Source organism: Antechinus flavipes, chromosome 4 (assembly GCF_016432865.1).
Source record: "Antechinus flavipes isolate AdamAnt ecotype Samford, QLD, Australia chromosome 4, AdamAnt_v2, whole genome shotgun sequence".
NCBI lineage: Eukaryota > Metazoa > Chordata > Mammalia > Dasyuromorphia > Dasyuridae > Antechinus > Antechinus flavipes.
In genome coordinates, this window is record NC_067401.1 from 130,939,773 (window position 1) to 130,956,343 (window position 16,571).

Consider the following 16,571-nt stretch of genomic DNA (forward strand, 5'->3'; position numbering starts at 1 on the left):
TGTGTCTTTGAAACCGGAAGTAAGATTGCTATTGAATAATGGAAGCAATTTAAAGAAAATATGACATTTGAAGGGGAACCAGTCTATATTTCTAACATCCTCACCCCATCTTAAAGGCTTATTTTAAGGGCTTATGGAAGAATTCTGACTACGGTAAGTGCAGAAAGCTGCCCGCCTTTTTCACTGGCTTTTGCTTGAACGGACAGCTGTTCTCTGGCCCACGATGATTTCAGAAACTAGAAATATTTATTTCAGGCTGTCCCACAGACCTGTGTGGGCGCAAATGGAAAGCACCTGTCAGGTGGCCAGCCTTGATCTAGGCCGACAGGAAACGAGCCTCCTCCGTTCCAGGATCGTAGCCCTTTCTTCCCCAGCCTCACCCCGTCCCTGTAGGCACAGGACCGAGCGCCCCTTGGGGCGGGCCTCTGCCACTGCAAGCCACAGCCCCGCGCAAGAAGGATTTTGGGGGCGGCTATTATGTGTGTGCAATAAATAAACGGACCGGAGGCTCCTCTCTCGAGGCGGAGGAGTTGCGTCGTGTCTATCCGGCGGACTCTCCGGGAAGGAAGCAAACGCTCCATCCCTCGCCCCCTCCTACACCCACAATTTGTGGGGAGGGAGAAACGTGCGCCACACGTTGGTGGGGAAGGACTCCGCGCCTAAACCCGTCGTCTGGTACTGCCTTTCAGTCACGTGGGCCAACCACCGCCCTCAGTCTCAGCCTGCCAGTTCCCGGAAGGAGGGAGTCGCCAGCTGGCGTTGGCTTCCGGCTGTTTGACTGGTGGCGGGAGCGGGATGAGTAAAGGCCGCGCGGATCCGGCGACAGGTGAGTGCCCGGTTGGGTGCCTAGGGACTGTGGAGACCGGCTGGCTCTGGCTGCGCCAGTGACTACGGTCCCTTCCCCACAGCCCCCGGGCTTGTCCTGAATTACCTACGGGAGCAGAACCGACCCTACAGTGCTCAGGACGTGTTCGGGAACCTGCAGCGGGATCACGGGCTTGGCAAGGCGGTGAGACGCCCCCGAGCGGCCGAGGGCACCCCACCCTCGGGGGCTTCGACCCCCGAAAGACGGCCGGGATCCGGCGTGTCAGTGGGTCCGAAACAACCGGCCCTGGGATGAGACGGCCATTGGCCAGGGTGTCCTTCCTCCCACACACCCCCCTCCCCACGCGAGACGGGTCTCCCGGATCCCCGTCCCGGCCGGATCCTCCCAACCCTTCGCTTATCTCTGCCAGGCCGTGGTGAAGGCCCTGGAGCAGCTGGCGCAGCAGGGCAAAGTCAAGGAAAAGGTGTACGGCAAGCAGAAAATCTACTTTGCGGATCAGGTGAGAGGAGCCGCTCCCGGACCCCGAGCCCCCAGGCTCCCACGTCCCCGGTGCTATCTGGCCTCCGCCCCTTTATGTGGCTTCGTCAAAAACAATGTCTAAACTTCTTTTGTAGTGACGATTCCTACCTGCAGACCTCCCGAAGTCTGTCCTCTAAGACCCTCACGGTTACCCTCAGTAACTCTTGGTTCCCCTGCCACTGTTCTTTACTATGGTGCCCTATTCCCTGAAGACTCTAGCTGGAGCTTTGCTTATATATTGTTCATCCACTCCCTTTGAAAGGGCTAGTTCAGCTTCACCTCAGTGTTCCCAGAGCCATTGTCTTAGCTGCATGGCACAGTGGAGAAACATTTTTAAACATAGTTTTATTTTGTTAATATTACCCCATTTGCATGTAAAATTTAGCATTTTAAAAATGTTGCATTCTAAATTCTCTCCCTCCTTGCCCCTCTCCTTGAGAAGTAATCCGTTATCAATTATGAAGTCATGAAAAACATTTCCATATCATTTATGTTGCAAAATAAACCATACCAAAAAAAAAAAAAAACCACCACAACAAAACCAAACCCAGAAAAATAAAGTAAAAATATATACGTATACTTCAATCTGCATTCAGAGTTCATCAGTTTCTCTCTAGTGCAGCATAACATTTTTCTCCATGCATCCTTTGGAATTGTCTAGGATCATTGTTGTTCATAGCAAAGACTTTCACTTGCTCATCCTTACAATATTTGTGTGATTGTACTATAGTATGGTTCTGCACGATGGATGCTGATGAAGTCATTTAATATCTACTTGCCTTGATTTTCTCAAATATTTTTACATTTGGGGGTGGGGATGATAATTGGGGTACATGGTGAGGATGATAATAATGGTACTCCTAAGGTTGTTATGAGGATTAAATAAAGCCATCTGGCACAGAATAAATGCTTTATAAATGTTAGTAGTTTATTATTTGTAATTTAAGCTCATAAATATCAATATATAATTGTTTACTTTTCAACAAACATTTACTAAGTGTTTTGTGTGTATCATCCCTTTGGTGCTATCAGCATATTGGGTGTTCATAAAATACTTGCTGAATTAAATGAGCTGTTAGAGACCTTTGTTACTCACTATTCTCCTTGTGATTTAATTCTACCTATATTTCTAAGAGTTCTTTTCTCTAGAGCAGAGATGACAAACACAGGAAAGCTGCCTGAATCCGATTAAAATGTAATTGGGAATGTTTAACATAAAAATATAGTAGAACATGTTAATATGTGGTTTTCTAAGACAATATGGGGCCCACAGAGATCCACAGATGGTGATAGTCCTTGTTTTTATTTGATTTTGACAGCACTGCTCTTGAAGACAGGACTAAGATTTGGGGGATAAGGCAGAATTACTGGAGATTATACATATCCTTAAATAGAGCGAGTTCTCTACTGTGAGCACTGTTTAAGTTTGGTCCCTTTCTTGTTTCCTTGTCTCTGGCAGAATGAATTTGATACTCTTAGTGACACAGATCTCAAAGACCTTGACGATGAAATTCTGTCACTCACTTCCAAAGTCCAAAGTGTCCAGCAGAGCTGCCGTCACATGGAAGCTGGTAAGTTTCAGGTGGCTGCAAAAAATAGAACTAATTCAGAGCTTACTCAGTAGTTGTAAAATTGTAAAATTCTGGATGATTTGGTTCAAATACATATGTTTGACCTGAAAATGACATAAATGCAACAGAGAGAAACTATCAGTCTTAATCAACTGGTTCTTTCCCCATGCTATGACTAGAAAACTATCTACTACACCAGTTTGATTCAGAGTTGCTATTGGTTGGGGTCAAACATTGTTTCTTTGCTCCTTTTTCCAGGCTTTCATTTACCTTATCTCAAATGTTTATATGCTTATCCATACTTACATATATCTGTAGTTCATGTCTTCCTACCCTTTCCTATCGCTGGTCGCCATAGAAACTTCTCTTTCTCCAAAAGACATAGATTTTTGACCATTTCCAGTGGTACCTTTTAATATGTTGGTCCAGGAATTGTCCTTTTGATTGCTTCCTTTTGTTATTTCTAGACCCTTCTTATATTATTAGTCAGCAACTTCATCTCCATTCCGCTGTCCACATCCTTGTGGCCATGAACCAGCCTCTTTAATACCTTGCCTTTTTCTCCTACTACTGTTCATACATTACCTGCAAACCTTTAACTCTTGGTCAGACAACATTCCACCACTAAAGATTTGTTTCTAGTTTCAACTGAGCCCTCCCTGCTACATAACAGTCTTATTTTTCCCAGATTGACTTTATCTCACTCTTTTCAAGGACTCCACTACCTTTCTTTCAATCCCTTAAGCCTCTCTCTCCTTACCTCTCTGAAGTGAGCCTTATTCTCACTATTTTGCTGAGAACACTGAAGCCTCTCTTGAGCTCTTTACCTTTCTTATCCATCTTTATCTTTAGCCTCTGAGGAAAAAGAGGTGGCCTGTATCAAAGCTTGATTTAGTTCAGCCTCCTTACAGGAGACTTTTATCTGGACTATCTACTACTGACTTGCCTCTAAGACTACATTATTATTTTCACTGCTTCATGTTATCTTGCCCATTATAGTATAAACTTCTTGAAAACAGCACCTATTCTTGCTTTTTCCTTGAATCCTTAGAGTTTAGCATAGTGCTTGCCACAAAACTTAATCAATACTAGTTGATTATTTGATCTCCTTCTCTAGCACCTTCTTCTGGTAATTCTTTCTATCTCTTCTATCACTAGTTCCCGCCCTGCTGTGAATTTTTCCAGGTCTCAACTCTTCCTTAAAATGCTGTCATTTAATAGCCAGCCACCTCTAAATTGTTATCCTTTATCTGTTTTCCTTTTTACTGCCAAATTTACTGCTTGCAATTCTCAATGCCCATTTCCTTCTCGACTATTTTTACCTGTTTTTTTCCTGAAACTGTTCTTTCCAAAGTTCTCAGTAATCTTTTAATTGATAAAAATTCATTTTCATTGTTTTCTTTGAAGCTTTTCATATTGACAGTCCCTTCTTCCCAAATAGTCTTTTCCTGGTTTCTGTAACACTTTCTCCAAGTTCCTTTCCTGTATTATCTTACTAGTCCTTTTTAGTCTCCTTTCCAAGTTGGTCATTTATTTCCTTATTCCTTAAACATAACTATCCCTCAAAAGGTGTCCTGCATCTTCTTAATTCTATCCCCTCAATGATCTATACCATTAGCTTTCATGGAACTAATTATGTAACTATGTAGATGACTCACAGGTGTGTATATATCCAGCCTTAATTTGCATCTTAAGCTGAACATATCCCAAAATGAGAACATTTTATTTTTCTCTTGTTCTTCTAACTTCCCTACTTTTATTAAGGCCACTGTCATCTTTCCAGTCATACAAATTTGTAACTTTTAGTCATCTTTAATTTCTTTTTTTTTTATATCTCATGCTCTCAGTTGCCAAATTAATTCTACCTCCATAACAATGCTTGCACCTCCTCACAAGGACAATTTCATATCACCTGCTACTTATACTGCAGCTCTTAATGGGGACTTCAGTTTTCCCTCTCATTCATCTTTCATACACCTGCCAGAATAATCCCAAGAATGGAAAAGCCAGTGTCTAGTTCAAAAAACCTTCACTTTGATGAAAAATTAGGTATTAAAGGCTTTTCACAATCTGACTCCAACCTTTCTAGCACTAGCTCATTATGCTCCTTTTAATATAATCTAGATTGTTAGATGTTCTCTAAACTTCACATTCATTCTTCCACTAGCCTGGAATGCATCTTCTTCTAATCTCCCCTTTTCCAAATATCGGTCTTCAAAACTGCTCAGGTGCCAGGTCTGTGATAATGCAAAGAGGAAAGAACTACTAGGAATTATCTTGGTTTAATTACATGTAAAAATTCTCTCTCTCCTTCCCTCTTTTCCTCCCTCCCTCCCTCTAAAAAGTCAAGTTCTTTAAGGAGTGTTTAATTTTTCTTGGTATCCCTACTATCATTTACATACAGGCATTTAGAACTTTTAAGTCAGTGAGCCAGCTTAAAAAACATGAGACAGATTTTAGAACTGTTGAAAAACAGCCTTTGAAATGAGTGTGAACCACAACATAGCATTTACACTCTTTGTTATTGCTTGCTTGCATTTTTGTTTATCTTCCCAGGTTATTTTTACCTTCCTTCTAAATCCAATTTTTCTTGTGTAGCAAGACAATATGTATAATAGGTGTATAAATATGTACACACATATTGTATTTAACATATACTTTAACATATTTAACATGTATGGCACTACCTGCCATCTGGGGAGGGGGTGGGGAGAAGGGGAAAGTTGGAACAGAAGTTTTTGCAAGGATCAGTATTGAAAAATTACCCATGCATATGTTCTGTCAATAAAAAGCTATGATAAAAAAGAAAAGAAAAACACAGCCTTTACTCTGTAGTCTTTTTTTTCTAGGATACTTTTAGTGACCTGTTATGTTCATGACTCCAAATTCTCCCATTCTTTCTATTTCCCTTATCTCTTGAACTCCCAAGTTAATGGGGAATTCAGTCTCTCAAAAATAATTACTGGAGTTGGTGTGACTTTCTTGTAGAACTGAAAGAACTGACCAGCTCCCTGACTACACCAGAGATGTGTAAAGAGATTGAGGAGTTAAAAAAAGAATGTGCAAGTTATACAGAGAGGCTAAGTAAAATCAAAACAACTACCAACCATGTGACTCCAGAAGAAAAAGAAAAGGTAAAGGGGATGGAGGAATTTTGGAATGATTATTAACAGCTTGGCTAAACCCAAGCTGAGTGGGGAATTCTTAAGGAGTTTGAAGAATCTTTTGGGTTTGTGCTCAGGTCTATCAGGAGAGGCAGAAGTATCATAGAGAGTGGAAGAAACGGAAGAGGATGGTAAGTGTCAGCACATCAGCTTGGAAAAGCTCTTTGGAGATGGGCAGGGAGGGCCTGGAAACAAGCACTCAAAATCTTAAGAGCTATTTCTATTTTTCTTGTTAGGCAACTGAACTGTTTGATGCAATTCTTGAGGGTTACCCCAAGAGTAAGAAGCAATTTTTTGTAAGTTATCTCCCAACCTCCTTGCCCTTTGTTTCCAGGCCAGGAACCTAGTTGAATTTTCTCCTTGCCTTGCTCTATAGGAAGAAGTTGGAATCGAGACAGATGAAGACTACAACGTTGTCCTTCCAGACCCTTGAGAAGCCTCTTTCTGAATAATGAAGTCAGAAGAAACTTCCTGTATTGGAGTTGTTTTGACACTTCCTGCCCTTTGTGACTAGAGTCTAAATGTGACTAGACTAATTAGTACTAAGGAGACAAGTGGCTGTGTGTTATATTAAATCAGTTTAGTGGATATGACTTGATAAAAATCAATGAATTTTGGCTTAAGCATTTAGTAAATTTTATTGCAATTACAATTTGATATAAAAATATTTAATGTCCATTAGACGGTAAAGTCTTTTGTAAGCTTAAAAAAAAAAAAAGGAAATAGGCTTCTATATATTTGAGACAGAAGTTTCTCCACTCACTCCTGGTTCATTCCTGATAGAAAGTGTGGCAGCAAGTAAGAAATGGGACAGAAGAATCAACATCTATCCCTAATGAACTGTTCACATGAAGAGCATGATGGCAAGTGAGCGTGATTACCACAAGACCTGACTGACAAAAAAAATTAGTAAAATTGTGAGATTTACATTGAAGTAAAGATCACATTTAAATAAAAGTTAAGAAATCTGTCAAAGTTTCTGATTAGGGATAAAATCCCTATATAACGTGTTAAAAATTTTGTCTGTGCCATGGACATAACATGGCAGCATCACTGGGGACCAGTAGCTGTGGCACTTTGTGGTTGTGTAAATATTTTTTCTGCCTCTACCAGATTGCTTGCAGAACATACAGTCTCACTATCACTCCTATAAGACGTATCACAGTGGCAGCTGTAGTTAGTAACTTCCAAATACCTGATTTGAGTTTAAATTGGAAGCTTATGAAGGAAAATGCCAGAAGTGATTTTTAGGGGGACAAGTTCAATGGCCCCTAGAAATTTCACAGATGAGATGGGTTTGTTTACTATTGACAAAATAAATTAGTCAGAAGCTGTCCAAAATCCAACAAACAAAGCAAATGTTGTTTGAGATGTCAGAACCACGACAAGCCTCCTGGTTCTATACTTCAGTAGTGTTGGCTGAAAGGCAAGCAATCAGTAGAGCTGATTTTTCAATTGATGAAGTACTCCAGTAACAATCTCCTGAAGAGTCTAGGAAAAGAGAAAAGAAGGATGAGGCTAGGCCAAGTTCACACCTCAATTATCTTCTCTACACCCAAAGGCCTTTGTTAGAAAAGGCATATAGGGCCCCAAAGGCAATAAAGTGGGATATTTTCTAAAAGGGGAAAAAGGGATTAGTGTAGTGCTTGACATGAAGGTGATTAGAATTTTACTGAGTAATTTATAAACTGCAACCAAAATCCAGGTTAGATTGCAGGGAGTTAAAAAAAAAAAAAAATGAAAGCATAAGAGAAAGAAGGCAAAGGAATTGTAGAGGCAGGCAAGAATCTGGATTTAATACCACCTGTGATAGGAGCTGGGCAGGGCACTTAGCCTTTCACTAGCCCCAACCACGACTAAAGTGGCACAGCAGGTGCCAATCTAGATTGCTAAAGCAATTTCCTAAACTGGGACCATCATAGGTCTAATGAAAGAAAAAGCCATCATTAACCTTTGCCTTACAATGAGTAACTAGAGCCTGAAGGGTCTTCAGCTGAGAGGGTACCAAAGCGCTCCCATCCCACCCTACAAAGGTTTCAGCCAGCACACCTGGGGCTTACAATGCTCCTCAATCCAGCTGAAGACACAAGCTGACAACTCCTGGAAGCTGGCCACAGAAATGGAGGCATTGAAGGACTGGAACAAAGAGTCCATAATGCCCTGGAACACATTGAACTTGACCTGGTCAGAGACCTGGTCCTCCCCTTCATGAGGGTTGTCCTGGTGTGCCTTCACAATCTGCTCATAGTTCCTGAAATCAAGAAAAAACATAATGATGTATGTTAATATCTTCCTTTCTCTTTCTGCCCTCCCCCTTTCAGAGCCTCCTGCCAGTCTTTAAAAGTAGAGCTAGGAATGCACTGATATCAGTTGATCATGAGAAAATAAGGATGTTACAATAGCTTAGAGGATTGGCTAGGCACATTCACTTTCAACTAGCTACTAAGCTCAGTTGCAGAAAGCAGTTATGATTATCACTGTTCTTGTTCTTTCTCTGCAGTGACTCAAACTAGTATTAAACACCTCTGTGTGTGTGTGTGTGTGTGTGTTTGTGTGTTAAATATTTAGCTAGACACCAAGATAAAGTACAATTAAGATCAGAAAAAATTGTCCTTTTCCTCAACTGTTGTCATTGGTGAGACAGTGGTCAATTCCCTTTCTGGACCAATTTTCTCCTTTGTAATAATGAATTGTACTAAATAATCATGGAAATAACTTTTCCAGAGTTACACACTATGTCTTTCAAAATCACAGTCTCTACCCTGAAGCTTTTGGATCTAACATAATTTTGAAGTTATTCCATTCATTGAGGAAGAATGCAAATAACATTTAATTAAGCATGATATGCTAGGCACTGTGCTAGTGCAAAGTGCTTAAACATTTCATTTGATTCTCACAACAATCTTGGGAAATAGACAATATTCCCATTTTATAGTTATGGGAATTGAGGCAAAGGTAAAGTGACATGACCAAGGTCAAAAAGCTAATATATCTGAGGCTAAACTTGGATTTTTCTGATTCTAGGCCCAATGCTCTATACATTGCATTGCTTAGCTGCCCTGAATAGTGTTTAATTTGCTTAAACACTAAATTGAAGACCAGAATGCCTGTTCCTAATGGCTCTGCTGCTCTTTCCAGTCCTTTCTTCATCTGAGCCTTATCTTTCCTCCATTTACTTACACTTTCATGATTTTCAGGGCCATGACATCTTTGCGTAGTGTAGATACTTCCTCTTCCTGTTTCTTCTTCTCTTTATGCAAGAATTGGATATAATCAATGGCTGGAGAAGACATAATATAAGCATTAAGAGTGGTTCAACTAAAAACACCACACTGTTCTGTCTTACCCGCTTCCTGCCTGAGATTCCTGGGTACCTCACTCCTGCCCACCCCCCATTCCCTCTCTCCCATACTCTTCTGAAGAACAATGGCTTTGCTGAGCTTCTGGGAGCCAATGGAGAAATCCTGTTGCTGACAGGTGGGGACAATGGCCTGAAGGTCATCGTAGCCTCTCTGGGGGGAGAAAGAAGATAGTATCTAAGTTATACTAATGCCTTCCATCAGTTTGCACAAAGACAGTAAAGGGAGGCTGTTGCAGGAAACTTGGCCCCACACTGGCAATCATCTGACCACTTCATGAAGAGGTGGTATATAGGAGAGGTGCAGAGCATGGCACTGCCATTGGCTTGACACCTGCCAAACGCCTCACCTCGGGACTGGAGGAGGCTGGGGCTAGGGTTCCTGCTCACCTTGATGGCATCCCTGCGCTTCTGTTCTGCTTGTGTGTGGGCTCTCCGTCTCCTGTCCTTGTAGGACTCCTTGTAGGGCTCTTGTTGGTAATCGCTGTCTTCATCATCTGGTGGGTCACAAAGTGGCAAGGCCTTGATCATTTAGGTAGTACAAAAGATAGCCCTAACCCTGGAAGGAAGAATTGGGGGCTTCAAGGGTGAGGTAACCCACTACTGGAGACCCATAGGCTTCATATGTTATATGTTTGTCTACCAACATGCAATCTCCCCCGGGAAGAGCCCAAGATGATGGGAATGAGGAGGAAAAGCCGATCGCTGCTTACCCGTGTTGGGGACGGAGGAAGCACTGGTGGAGCCGATACTATTGGCTCTGGACACTACACTCCCCTTTCGGTTGCTTTCTACAAAGAGCCCTGGAAGAGAGGTACCCAAGAAAAAATGACGTCCTCATACCTTCATACCTTTAGGCACCAGCTGGAACCCGAGGTTGGCCTCCAGGACCCCCGGATCATTCCTTCCCTCTCCCCAAATAGCTCTGGGCTAGTCACTCAGGACCCTCCAAACCCTTAGGGCTCCTACTTACACAGTAGGAAAGAGGGGGCCCCCTTATTTCCCTCCCCGACAGGATACCAGGTCAGGACACACCCTGCCCCCATTCTCTCCACTCCCGGTCGGACACTACCCCCCTTCCAGACACCTTAAGGGGGCGGGGGCGGGGGCGGAGGCCGCGTCACCCAGACTTGGGCCACTCACCGGGGTCCAGGCTGTTGTCACTGTACGCATACTCCACCTGCGGGGGTAGGGAGATCGCTCAGGTTCCGACCCTCCCAGAGCCGGCTGCGGGCGCAGCCCCTGGCCCTGCCCCCCGCCCCCCGCGCCGCAGACACTCACACACGGTCCGCTCTCTCGGCTCCCCACGTGGGCACGCGGGGGGCCGGGGCTGTCTCCGCAGTCCCCAGCCCCGAGCCCCTGGGGGCAAGGCAGGGAGAACTGAGAAGTGGGGGAAACCCCCGCTCTCCCGCTTCCCCTGCGTGCACGTGCCCGACCCGCCCTCCCCTTGTCGGCGTGCGCGCCCACGGGGCTTGCCTTGACCCAGGGGTCCTCCGGAGAGGCGCCCCGCTCCGTCATTGTCAGACCAAACGAACCGGAAGTACCGCGTGCGGGTGCCCCCCCCCCGCCATGGGCGGGACCCAAGCCCACATGGTCCATAGTTCACCAACCCCAAGGCGTGAGATGAAGGCGCGCTACGCCTGCGCAGAGGAGAAGGCTGAAATGGGATAATTTTTTTAATCCCATTTTAAAAATGGGATAGTTTTAAAAACTGGAATTTAAATTCCAGTATGGAGCAATAACGGCAATCTCCACCTCTATTTATGCACTCACTCCCCTAAATCAAAATTTTCTGAGGGTCGAGTAGTTCTCATTTGAAAAAAAAAAAAGGGGGGGGAGGCGGGGTCTGAAGATTTCTACAAAGCACGTTTGTTCATGCGTTTGCTTTACGTAACGTAAAGGAGGAAACGTTCTCTCTCGGCCGCTCAGTGACTACAATTCCCACAATGCCACAGATATGTAGCCGGGCCTGATTACTGTGCCAGAATGTAGGCCTGGTTACGGTCGTAGGGTGGCAGCAGCGGAGCCAGCCACAATTTAGTCTGGGGCCTCTAAGAGTGGCTCACCCAGCCACCGTCCCAAGAAGCAAGGAGCACAGTAAGCCAGAGTCTTACAGGAAAATTCGGCTTTAATTAGTTCCGTGCCCTCACCCCTGGTCCCAGCCAGCCGTGGGGTCCCAGACACACCAAGCAGAGAGGGCAGTGGGGCGGTGTGCCCTTCCTCTAGGCCGGCAGAGGGTACCGGGGTTCGACCTGCGGCCCGAGCCTCCAACCTGGCCTCCAAGCTGCCCCACCGCGGCGCAGCCTGAGCAGCTCAGCACTGCGTGAGTCTGGGCCCAGCCCCGCGGAGGACGGGACCTGCCCCGAGGGCTTTCCCACACCACAGACATCAATCATCGCAATCAAGGATCAGAAGGAGAAGCCTCCAGGAGTCCATTATTGGCTCTTGATACGCTCCTGCAGGAGAGCCCAGGCTTTTTCCACCTTCGGAAGAAAATTGTGGGAAAAGGTTTTAGGGTTCAGTAGGACTCCTCCTTCCTCCCTCTTGTTCTTATTCAACCTCTTTACCTGTCTTCGGGTGATATGGGGCTCCCAAAGTGTACTCAACACCACATGGCTCTGGTCCACCCGTTGCTGATTACTCATTTGGTTCCGCAGGCGGGCCTGGGCGGCGGCTTCAGTCAGACCATCGCGCTCCATGATGCGCCGTATTGCCTGGAAGACACCCAAATAGTCCATCAGGATACTTTGGAGGAGGCCCAATAGTATAATACATTAACCATTCAGAAGCCCAGAGTGGGGGCTGAGGTAGGGGAATGGTGAGATAGGAGGGGTCCAGTTACCTCTGTCTCTGGGACAATGACTGTCCACACCTCGTGGACCATGTTGTTCCAGCCGGCTTCCAGTAGCAAGGCCGCATCAATCACGAATATGGTCTTCCCTGCAGGTGGACCCCAGTCATTCTACTGATCTCTCATCCCAGCCACTTGCCCTGGATTAGAGATTCCCTGGGATGTGCTTGCCTGGCAGCTGGGCAGGATGCCCTGGCCCTGGAATGGAGGGGAAGGTAGGGGAAGGGGACAAGGGAAGAACTTTCCTACCAGTCCTTTGAAGCTCTTGTCCTTCACACTCACCCTCAGCTGCAGCTTTTTTGATCTCCTCTTGACACATCTTGGCAATGACTGGCCATATAATGTCGGTGAGGTTCTTTAGCTTTTTCTAGTGACAGAACAAATCAATTGCTATTAGATTTGCACCAACAAAGCAAGGAATCAGGGATCGGGGTGGGGGGAGGAAAGAGCTGTAAGAAGATAACTAAAAGACTTCCCTACCAATAAAAGATAGACACTGGGGGGGGGGGGGGGAGGGAAGAAAAGGGGTTTGAGTTAAGGATGCATGCATGGTTCAATAGGAGAATGGGTGTGGGCCACAGACCTCATTAGAGATTTAGAGATAGAGATACTCACCTTGTTCCCAAACACTTGACTACTTAAAATCTTTCTGTTGATGGTTCCATCTTCTTGGATAATATCTAGGATGCCAAAAATAAGAATCTCAACAAGAGAAGTATTATGTTTCTGTACTCTTGGTTCCCGTCCTTCCCCATCCCCCCCACAATTTCACTTTTCACTACAAGACCTACCAGTTCCAAAGGCCTCTATCACAGTTTGGTAGGCAGGGCCATCAGGTGCATAGGCCAGATGTCCCAGCTGGTCACTATCAATGACCTTTGCCCCCAGGTCTTGAAGTAACAGGGCCACTGAAGTTTTGCCAGAGCCACTCGACCCTGTCAACCCCACAACATAGACATTGGAGGGGAGGTCTGGTCTCTTCTGCCAAAAGGAGAAAAAGCCAAGGATGGAGTAGCCATCTATGGGGGATTAGAAGACTGAAATCAAGACAACCATTTAGGCCCCTGTGTGTGCATATAGATTGCCCATATCAGAGTAATAAAGGGTATTTTCCCACTAAGAACTAGTACTCCCCATCTTAGGGGCAGCTAGAATTTTTATCCCCTGGTGCTGGAAGGTATTTACATTTGGGGGTTGAAGGAGGGTTCCCAGCAGTCGCTGACGGAAGCTGGAGGAGCTAACTTTGTCTTCTTCATTCTCTCTGTGGTCTGGGTTCTTCAGCAACAAAATCTGATACAAAGCCACCTTGTCCAGACCCTGTGGCAAAATGTAGGGGTAACAAGGGGGTGATATTTTAAAATGGAGAAAGTTAACAGGGCTCTGTCTTGAACCCCAGGGCTCATTTTTAACCCATACAAACCACTCAGAGGGTGAAATTAAGGACCCAACCATAGCCAACCCAGGAACTGGCATATAAGCTTCAAGCTTTTCTGTTTCATTCCCAGTATCTCTCTAAAGAATCATTCCTCCCATCTTTGGAGAGCCCACTCCAACACATATACACCCACCCTTCCTGTCCCCAACCACTCCCTCTGCCCATTTCCCCAAGGGAGTTACATTCTCAAGGCGTCGACAGTTGACAGCCAACCCCCCACGATAAGTCTCCTCGCTAACCACCAAGCACTCCAAGGAAGGATCAGTGCCGGCTGGACCGTAGGGATCTAGGAGGGGGACTATGTCAAAGACCAAGGATGGCTTCATGTCCACCAGGAATTCACTCAGATGTTTCACCCTATCTGTATATGGTTGGAGTAACTCCCGGAGCACTTTATCTAAGGGAAGAAGTGAGAGAAAATGGAGCAAGAAGGGAGGTACAAAAGGTACACTGATTGGGGGTAGGAAGTGAGGGTGGTGGGGTCTAAAGGAAACTAAAAACAGAAAGAAGATGGCTATGATTGTGAAAAGATGGCTACTAAATGTCTGTTTTGTTGGGGCTGATTGAGAAAAGGAGTATTCAAGCAGGCTGTGGAAGAAGGAGCAATAGTTACTAATGGAAAAAGCTATAACGACTAGGATATCTGTCAACTAGGAAGAAGGAGATCATGATAGAGAAGCCTGAAGGCGTTTGAAAGACACAGATGTTAAGCCTTTGAGGCTTAGCTTAACATGGCCTTGGACCGTACTACCCACACTTCAGATCCAAAGGAAGCAAGAGAATAAAGTGCATATATCCAAAGGTCACCTCCAAGACTATTGAACTTTAGCATCTATCTTCCCCTGCTCTGCCAACCCTCCCACCCCAAATCAACCCCCCAGACTCATCTACTCACTTTCCAACAATTCTTTGTCTGCTACTCCAACCACAAGCCTCTTTTGGGCTAAGAGGCAGGCAACCGTAAGCAACAACTTATGAGCATTGTGCAGATGGTCAAATGTTCCCCCTACTGCCACATGGTTATAGCCCTGTAGGGGGTGTTTGGGAGCTTTAGGCAAAGGGGAGGCTGACCAAAGAGGAGAGGAATAGGGTACTGATGGGTCTGTAGAAGAATCTCCTGGATCATAGTCTGGATAGAGCAACACAGAGACCAGTTGGGGGCAGCAGCTGTAACAGCTGGTGGCATATCTCTCTAGCTGTTGCTTGACTGGGTTGTACTGGCCCCCATCAAGGGTCTGGAAGTCTGTCAACACCACTTCCGGGGGATGGGCTAGGTTCTGCACAGAGCCAAGTGAAGGTGGAGGGGTTGGGTTCTTTGTACGGATGTTGGTCAGCAGGACTCGGATGTCCAGGTGCCGATAGGCATCAGCACCAGCATAGAGACCAGTGATGAGGTTGATGATCTCCACGGTGGCCTGCACGTGGCTGGAGTGAGGCTGGGCCGGTCCACCCAGACTGAGGCCAGGCTGCAGGTGGACATACAGGGTCTTCTCCACCAGCCGGGCTGCAGAGGTCAGAATGGGTGCCAGGCGTGGGGTCAGGGCTGCCAGCGGGGATGTCAGCACCAAAAGGCCAGATCGGAAAGCAGACATGCTGACACCACCACTGCCCAAGTCACCGACGGTTCCGCTAGCTGGCACCTGTGGGAGGGCACACATGAGAGGCATGGGGTTGGGGGTGCACAGCACTAGTAGTCATGTAAAAGGCCGCGCAAATTGCAGGATTCTGCCGAGGAACCGGCAAGACCTCCCCCACCACACTGCATTAGGATTGCTTGCGCATGCGTAAATTTCGACTACGAGCGACCTAGAATACTGACCCCCGGTGGGTGATTCGCGCATGCGCGATCAGATTTTTAATTGGGAAAGGAGAGATCTTGGAGAAATAACGTCGCAGAGATGAAACAGAAGGGATTGGCTCTGGGGCCGAACCGCGGCGCAGGGAATCCGAGAATAAGGACCCTCGTCTTCCCTAGTTTTCCAGGAGGAGAGGGAAACTTGGGAAGGGCTAGCTGTCTCCAAGGGGCGGGATTTGTCTCCAAGGGGCGGAGCCGCCTGCTGGCAGCGACGGGTCGAGTTTGTCAGTGGTTCCGGGCCCGGGTTTAATTCCCCGGTACTCACGGAGCTCCCAGACTCGGGCCGCTCCCTCTCCGGACGTCGCTGCAGCTTCTGCCGCTTCCCGGGTTCCACCCGGAAGTGCTCCTGTCCTGGATCAGGCAGCTCGAGATTCTGGGCTCGGAGAAATCCTGGCTATCCTGGACCCCGAGAGCCAAATCTCGCGAGCTGTGGGAGAGGGCGGGGCTATCACGTGGGAAGTGAAGGCGTCCAGGGGCGGAGGCGAGTGGAGTCAGGTGTTTTGTCAGGACTGGAGGCCATTTTGGCGGCTAATTTCGACGGTCATTTTACCCCCAAGGTAAAAGAATCTCTGAGAGAAGTGAGTCTCAGAAGCCTAGGTGCAGAGCTAGAGAGGACTTTCTGAGGCTGTCTTGTGCTATCCGATCTTTTGCACTTGAGGAAATTGAGGCCTAAGCCGTTTAAGTACGAGCACATGGGAATATTTTTGTTTTTCCCCCGCTTGAGGGAGACATGTTATTGAAACCAAAAGATGAGTCATTGGTCAACCACTGGTTGAGGTGAAAATTATCCTTAAACGAGTTATTAATAAAGCCAGAGAGTCTTTAAATAGCTTCTCCCTGAAGTCACGCAACTCGAGTAAATAACTTAGAATAGGTGTATTATTAATATACCTATTGATAACTAAACCAGGAGATAACACAATCCACCATGTCTTGGTAGAGTAGCTTTGAAAGAATTAAGACACTCTTGGGGAGTAGAATTTCCTTCCAGA

At 46.0% G+C, this 16,571-nt stretch overlaps 3 protein-coding genes across 7 annotated transcripts; 1 reads left to right on the forward strand and 2 right to left on the reverse strand.

Annotated features, from left to right (window-relative positions):
• Positions 1–69: 69 nt before the first annotated feature.
• On the forward strand, positions 70–7,055 carry PSMC3IP (PSMC3 interacting protein). Of its 2 annotated transcripts, none has more exons than XM_051994424.1 (8): positions 70–826; positions 909–1,009; positions 1,236–1,325; positions 2,805–2,916; positions 5,905–6,050; positions 6,158–6,211; positions 6,317–6,376; positions 6,457–7,055. In XM_051994424.1, exons 1-8 carry the CDS (start codon positions 796–798, stop codon positions 6,511–6,513), a joined length of 651 nt encoding a protein of 216 aa, XP_051850384.1. In that variant the 5' UTR covers positions 70–795; the 3' UTR covers positions 6,514–7,055. The 2 variants fall into 2 exon arrangements, with proteins under 2 accessions (XP_051850384.1, XP_051850385.1); XM_051994425.1 differs by having other exon boundaries at positions 6,317–6,359.
• MLX (MAX dimerization protein MLX) lies at positions 6,457–11,016 on the reverse strand. Its single transcript, XM_051994422.1, has 8 exons — positions 10,915–11,016; positions 10,582–10,618; positions 10,152–10,241; positions 9,829–9,935; positions 9,493–9,592; positions 9,261–9,360; positions 8,130–8,331; positions 6,457–7,571 (listed from the first exon to the last, which is right to left on the reverse strand). The coding sequence occupies exons 1-8, from the start codon at positions 10,954–10,956 to the stop codon at positions 7,515–7,517; spliced, it is 735 nt and encodes a 244-aa protein (XP_051850382.1). The 5' UTR covers positions 10,957–11,016; the 3' UTR covers positions 6,457–7,514.
• A 532-nt stretch (positions 11,017–11,548) lies between these two features.
• On the reverse strand, positions 11,549–15,979 carry COASY (Coenzyme A synthase). 4 transcript variants are annotated; one of them, XM_051994414.1, is made up of 10 exons: positions 15,845–15,979; positions 14,620–15,364; positions 13,907–14,121; positions 13,475–13,606; positions 13,081–13,267; positions 12,905–12,969; positions 12,572–12,656; positions 12,281–12,378; positions 12,006–12,152; positions 11,549–11,921 (listed from the first exon to the last, which is right to left on the reverse strand). In XM_051994414.1, the coding sequence occupies exons 2-10, from the start codon at positions 15,314–15,316 to the stop codon at positions 11,874–11,876; spliced, it is 1,674 nt and encodes a 557-aa protein (XP_051850374.1). In that variant the 5' UTR covers positions 15,317–15,364; positions 15,845–15,979; the 3' UTR covers positions 11,549–11,873. The 4 variants fall into 4 exon arrangements, with proteins under 4 accessions (XP_051850374.1, XP_051850375.1, XP_051850372.1 ...); XM_051994415.1 differs by having other exon boundaries at positions 13,081–13,270; positions 13,964–14,121; positions 15,845–15,978; XM_051994412.1 differs by having other exon boundaries at positions 13,081–13,270; positions 15,845–15,977.
• Positions 15,980–16,571: the final 592 nt, after the last annotated feature.

Bases quoted from the DNA above. Each gene is read 5' to 3' on its own strand.
- MLX (XM_051994422.1), bottom strand. From the start codon at position 10,956: ATGACGGAGCGGGGCGCCTCTCCGGAGGACCCCTGGGTCAAG. The intron at 10,619-10,914 runs GCAAGCCCCGTG...CTACCCCCGCAG, and splicing joins CGGAGGACCCCTGGGTCAAG to GTGGAGTATGCGTACAGTGA. The intron at 7,572-8,129 runs GTGTGCTGGCTG...CTCTTTTCCTAG, and splicing joins AGGAGCATTGTAAGCCCCAG to ACTCTTCAGGAGATTGTTAC.
- PSMC3IP (XM_051994424.1), top strand. From the start codon at position 796: ATGAGTAAAGGCCGCGCGGATCCGGCGACAG. The intron at 827-908 runs GTGAGTGCCCGG...CCTTCCCCACAG, and splicing joins CCGCGCGGATCCGGCGACAG to CCCCCGGGCTTGTCCTGAAT. The intron at 2,917-5,904 runs GTAAGTTTCAGG...ACTTTCTTGTAG, and splicing joins CTGCCGTCACATGGAAGCTG to AACTGAAAGAACTGACCAGC.
- COASY (XM_051994412.1), bottom strand. From the start codon at position 15,316: ATGTCTGCTTTCCGATCTGGCCTTTTGGTGCTGACATCCCCGCTGGCA. The intron at 12,970-13,080 runs GTAGGTCTTGTA...TTGGCATCCTAG, and splicing joins GATAGAGGCCTTTGGAACTG to ATATTATCCAAGAAGATGGA. The intron at 12,379-12,571 runs GTGAGTGTGAAG...GTCCACCTGCAG, and splicing joins CAAAAAAGCTGCAGCTGAGG to GGAAGACCATATTCGTGATT.